Source organism: Rhinolophus hipposideros (genome assembly GCF_964194185.1).
Source record: "Rhinolophus hipposideros genome assembly, chromosome: 2".
In the NCBI taxonomy this organism is placed as follows: domain Eukaryota; kingdom Metazoa; phylum Chordata; class Mammalia; order Chiroptera; family Rhinolophidae; genus Rhinolophus; species Rhinolophus hipposideros.
In genome coordinates, this window is record NC_138048.1 from 47635037 (window position 1) to 47641237 (window position 6201).

At 35.9% G+C, this 6201-nt stretch overlaps 1 protein-coding gene across 1 annotated transcript in view; it reads right to left on the reverse strand.

Annotated features, from left to right (window-relative positions):
* POLQ (DNA polymerase theta) overlaps positions 1-6201 on the reverse strand; it is a gene marked incomplete at its 5' end in the record, with an annotated part of 85601 nt that extends 79400 nt beyond the window's left edge. The window contains 4 exons of the mRNA XM_081072459.1: positions 1541-1697; positions 3288-3418; positions 5385-5564; positions 6024-6201. Coding sequence (XP_080928585.1) covers positions 1541-1697; positions 3288-3418; positions 5385-5564; positions 6024-6201 — 646 coding nt within the window. The remainder of the gene's footprint in view (positions 1-1540; positions 1698-3287; positions 3419-5384; positions 5565-6023) is intronic.

Consider the following 6201-nt stretch of genomic DNA (forward strand, 5'->3'; position numbering starts at 1 on the left):
TTGCAGGTGATGCAAATTTCTAACCATAAAACAAAAATCAGAATCCACATAATATATAATTCTTTTCTAAGATATTTCAGGTATAAGTGATCCTATTACAATGTATTCTGGATCTAAAAATCAATGATTAGCTAAACTCAGGGAAAACTGCTCCTCATTACTCACTTTTTAATTGGGTAACCTTATAGAAATATATATACAAAGAGATATCAAAGACATCTATGACAGTTATTCCCTGTGTTGACTTTCCTATGAGGAAAACAACCAGGGTAACCATACTCATGTTAGAAAGAAAAACAGAATCAGATCAAAAAGAAAGAGATGATTTTAAGGGATGTTTTCATTTGATAATAGTAGGTTAATGAGTCAACCTACTACAAAACATAAATATGACCATAATCCTCTTGTCTACTACTAGGATAATCAAACCAGTCTATGCACTTGGAATAATGCTGAAGAATTACTGAAAATTTAGTATCACTCAATACCTTCTTCAGTGAAATGTTTTCATAACATCATAGTTTCCACATGCACTGGTGTCCCCACCACATATCTTCCCCACCAAAATCAAAATCTTTCACACTATTTCCTAATGACACATGGTGCATCTTTTTCCCATCAGTAAGCTGTCTCCAAATTACACTGTATGATGAGTTATTTTAGCATTTGTTCATACGTTCATCCAAAAAATATTTATTCTACCTAGTGTTCCAGGCATTGTGCTGGGTATATTGGATATAACACTTAATAAGATTCTATTGCAATTCTCAGGATATTTAAAATCAAATGGGGTCACAAGTAATACAACAATTCTGATACAAATTGATGTTATTTCTCTCTCCAAGCTTTGTAGAATAGAGCTCATGTCTTATTAATCTTTGATTTCACTCCCTACTCCTACCCTTCCATAATTTTATCATTTAAGTTCACCAGGATCTCAATGAGTAGCCTACTGATATTCTTGTTGCTTTGTTTGCTGCTACAAACATTCTCTTCCTGCTGCTAGTTCTACAAAGGGGGCTTTCCTAAGTGGTTAAAAAAAGAAAACAGAAAACAGCATTAAGGTGGAAAATCTTCCTACTAGAGTCTGAAGCTCAAATACAGTGTCAGTTTCTGTAGTTCTCTACCATTGCCCTGTTAACTGGTAGCCCTTGGGTACAGGCCTAATCCAGATATCACAGCACCAGAATACAATTACAAATACACATATATACTAATTGCAAAGATGGAAAATCCAGCCCCAGCATGCTTCCTTCTATTTCTGGTAAAGTTTAGAAAGGAAAGAAGCAATGAGAAATGACTTGATGGTTCAAGGATATCCTCTATGTTTTGCAAAGTGCAAAACTACAAGAAAGTTGAGTTAATAACAGCAGAGTACACAATTTTTTTTTTCCACAGAGTTCCTAACATTACAGATGCTAATGTCCAGAAGTAGATGACAAACAATAGAAGAAAACATAGGACATATAGTCACAACAGCTCCACTCCATTCCATTAAAAAAAATGGCAAAAGTATTTGCTTACTTCCTAATTTTCTTACCTAATAGATCCATCTTATTTTCTTCTATAAGGCGATTGATCAGACCATTGGCTCTCTCAATTGTGCAAACAGCAATATCCAAGGAAGAGAAATGCCCTTTTGGAGAGGTACTGCCCATGTAACCATCTACTTTTATTCCTACTTCCTGAAACAGACTCTGAATTGAGTAAAAAGGAACAATACAGGTGAAAATATTTTATATTCATGAATTATAAATTGGTTCTATACCAGAACATAGACGTAAGTATCTAAAGACATTTATCAGATTACTGTTAGTTGTTCCTGGCCAGGACACACTGGTTCTTTCTAGAATCACATACTAAAATTATGAAATTTAGAATCGATAAAACTCAGTACAGAGAATTTCTGTTAAGGCGAAATCAAATTAAGTATGCCATTTTAATGACAACATATTTTAATCAGAGCAGTTCAAAGAGCTATTTATAGAAATTAAAATCGAAGAAAATCTACCTTAAGCACTAAACATTTTTAATCTAATTAACAAACGAGAAACTAGCTCTTTCTTGAATGCTAATATAACACTTTAAGAAATAAATTTAGGGCGGCCAGTTAGTTCAGTTGGTTAGATCGTGGTGCTCATAACACCAAGGTGGCTGGTTCAATCCCCATGTGCACCACTTTGAGCTGCACCCTCCTTAAAAAAAACAAAGAAAAAAGAAAAACAGAAACAAATTTATACTTAATGAGGAAATTATTCTCATTATCTCACTAATTTTTATATAATGAAAGAAGAGTTTTCAAAAGTCAAATACTATCGGACTTCGATGTTAATTTTTTTTCTTAGTTTAACTTTTAACTAACATACCTTCTCAATAAAAAGGATCCTTTCATCATTTTGTTACTTTGGTCTAAGTTGAGAGGATGTTACCATGTAGGACCAGCTTTGTTGGCTATTTGTCCTCTGAAATAACTGTTAAAAGATTTATAGAACCGTAGAACTTTAGAGCTGTTCATTCAGTAAGATATTTCTGAGTGTTTACTGAGTTAACCCACAGTACTGGGGTTAACATCCTTATTTTACCAAAGAAAAAACTGAAGCCCAGCAGATTATGTGCCAGGCCTAAAGGCATAGCAGCAAAACTGGGAGTAGAACCCAAATTTTTTGGACTACCAATATAATAATCTTGCCATTCCAATAGCACATTTTTTTTCATTGCAGAAATCACAATAATAAATTTATTCTATGTAATGGAACACTGTATTTGTAAAAATGTGTTAAAAACCAGTGAGCATCATACAAACGAAAAATGTTATTATTCATTTTTGCAGAACAGAGGAACAGACCACAGGCCTGGAGCTTCACCTAAGTACCAATGGATCCTGTTCTTCATCCCTTAAATGTTACCAAATGGCCCTCAATTAGGATGGCATATGCTTCCTTAAACACTCTTTCCATGCTTCAGTCTATTCCTACTCTTCAGTTAAAATGTTGATTCTTAACTTGCATATTTATATACAAATTGAATAGTCTCTTCCTAAGGAAAGGTTTGTCAATTTCACCACAATTTTCATTGTGAGACTTCTCTTTTAATTTGATGGTCTTTCTCCTTCATGCAATAATACAAAAATTTCCCTTCATAAATGGTCACCACTTAAAGCTACATTGGGATCCAATAAAAGAAACTTTATTTTCCACTTGCTTTTATAATTCTTTTTCAAATGAATAAAGCCATGGCTGCCAATAACAGGCCTTATCACAATTTCAAACTTAGTACAAGAACATTACCTGGAGATAGTATTTCTTCTCTTTAGCCACAGAGACAAAGGGCAGGATAAGCAAAGCTTTCTTCCTCATTTCCAAAACCCGCTTCAAAATAAGTAATTCAGCAACAAGAGTCTTCCCAGCACTTGTAGGAGCTAAAACATGTTATTCCACAAGGTTATCATAAAAAAAAATTATATTTGATGTACTGCATTAAAAAATGTTTTAAACCATATTCAGTAACTACAGCACCTAAGACTAACCTATCATTAAGGCCCAACTAACGTTTGAAACCTTTATACCTTTAAATGCCCCTAATTTTAAATTAACTCTCTGAAGTCTCACAATGAAAATAGGGAATTAGTAAACATATCTTTATATCAAGAAAAAATGATGGAAAAAAACAAAAAGAAAAAAAGAATAAATGATGAATATTATTGAGTACCTAGCCTGTACCTGAAGATCATTTCCTTTAACTACTGAATGGCTGAAAGCCCTGCTTTGAGGAAGGAGATGAACAACTTTAATATATTGTGATAGGGGTTTTATAAAAATTGAGGGAGAGGAGCTGTTAGGAAGTTATGGAAAGGAAACAGACCTTATGAGAAGGAAGGGTAGCAGGAAAGAGACAAGGAATGCCAAGCAGAAGAAACAGTGAAAACACCTGGAGGAAAGCCTGGAATGTTTAAATGCCGGTAAGTAATTTAGTAAGGCTGAAATGTTACACAAGTAGGGGAGTGAAAAAAGAGATATGAATGTGCCACATGAAAAAGAGTTTTATAATCCCACCATGTAAGGAATTTAGAACTTATCCTGAAAGAAATGCAGAGTAACTAGTACGTTTTATGAAAAGGAGTGACAAGATCATATTTGTACTTTATAAAGATCACTTTGGCTGCAGGAGCAAAGCAAGGCCAGAGAGAAAAGACAAACTAGTTATAAGGCTATTTTGCATAATCTAGAAGAAGGATGATAGCGAGTATAATCTAAAAGAGAGATGATAGGGATACCAAAAAAATGTACACACATGACTTGTACACGTATTCATCTTTTGTTATTGGTATATATTGAATATTACAATTTTAATATAGTTTTTTTCCTTTCTTAAAATGTGTATACATTTTTTGGGCATCCTATGTATGATAGTATCCTAGGTAATGGACCTAAGAACAGAGAAAAATAGTCAGAATCAACATATCTGAGGTTATAGACACTGGACTTGGTGATTAATTGATGTGAGTTGGTACCAGAGTTATGAATGACACCCACCTTTTGGTTTAAGCAATTGAAATGGTCAAGCCATTCTACCACTGCCACTAATTACCACTAGTTAGCACTTACTGTGTACTTTCTATGTATCCCAAACTGTTCTAAGTGCTCTCATGCTTACTTGCTCTGTCTCTAGGAATTTGCAAGGTTACACAGCCAATAAGTGATACACAGTTTTCGAACGCAACCAGTCTGACTCCATTGCCTGAACTTATATCTACTGATAAATTGTCTAATTATTTTTTGCAGCCATAATGAAAAATCTGGATGACTCACAATTTCAGAGAAAACTGATACAAAGGAAGTACATCTTACCAAATAATCCGTTTCTAAAGTCAGTATAGTAGAAAAGTTTAAAAGTAGAAAAGTTTTAAAAGTTTAAAAGTAGAAAAGTTTAAAAGTATAAAGAGTTGTCCTTGAAAGTCCATATATAAAGTATATTACATATGGTTTTGTGTATTGAAACCTGTACAAACAGGTCGATTTATAAACATATAATTTATAATGTTCACACACAGAAAAGCAACTGAGATAGACTGAAGGAAGAGCAGATTTGTATCTCTCATTGTACACTCACTTTGGACATAGGTTTGTTGAGCGGAATGGCAAGCAGAATAGTTCTCTTTAAGCTGTCTTTCCTTTCCTTTCTTCCACTCAGCCATATAATGGATTTTGCATGATTTAAATACGCATATAATGAGACTCCATTTTTCATATATATTTTAACGCTTTCTCTAGTTATAAAGCACTGTCTCAACCACCTTTAAGAAAATCATAACTATCTCAAGATAGTATTCTTTACATTCATAAAGTCTTTAAAACAGAGAAGTTAATTTTCACAAATTTGAATACCTGAATAGACTAAATTCTTTCCTTCCAGGACTTGTCCAAGCAAAAGGCACTCTGCCTGCCATTTAAACATCTTTTTTACACCAAAACTGTGATATTTCTCCAAAACCGCTGTAGGAAGTCCCCAATTCGCCAAGAGCAGCTGGTCCATTTGATCGTCAGGAACTGTGTGCTTGCATTCCTCTTTCAGAAAAAAAGAAAAAATAATTAATAGTTGAATTTAATTTAACATGCCTTCAGCCCCCCACTGTATTTTGGAATTCCTGCGTGTTGGAAGGAGGCTATCTCTATGAACCACACCTGACATAAAACACATCCAGTGTAAGATCTGTAAGGAGTACCGGGCACTATCAGGAGCAAGCCCTCCCCAGGTTATGAGCTGTAGCCAACTCGGAAGTTGTTTCTGTAAAGATGGAAGGGCCCAGAAACCACTTGAGTGTTTGTTACTACCAGGCAGTCGCTGAATATAAACTGAAAGCACGTCCGTGTCTAAACCGAAAGCGACCTGCCGCACTGAAGTCGAATCACAAACTGAGCAGGCGACGAGAAGCTGAGTAGGTCGTGCAAACAAGCAAGCTTCTCGCGGTGGGAACACCTCTCTTCGCGCATCTCGCCGGTTGCCCACTGAGTGCCTAAGAGTACCTGCAGCTGCGGCCGGCGGGCGGCCTCCGTCCATCAAACTGCGTCCCAGGCCGGGGGGCGGGCTCAGCACCCGCCCCGAGGGGCGTAGGGGACTGTCACTGCTGTCATCGCCGCTTCCCCAGGAGTCTGAGCCTAACGTGGAACGCCGCCGTTTCCCACTCCGGCGCGGATGATTCAT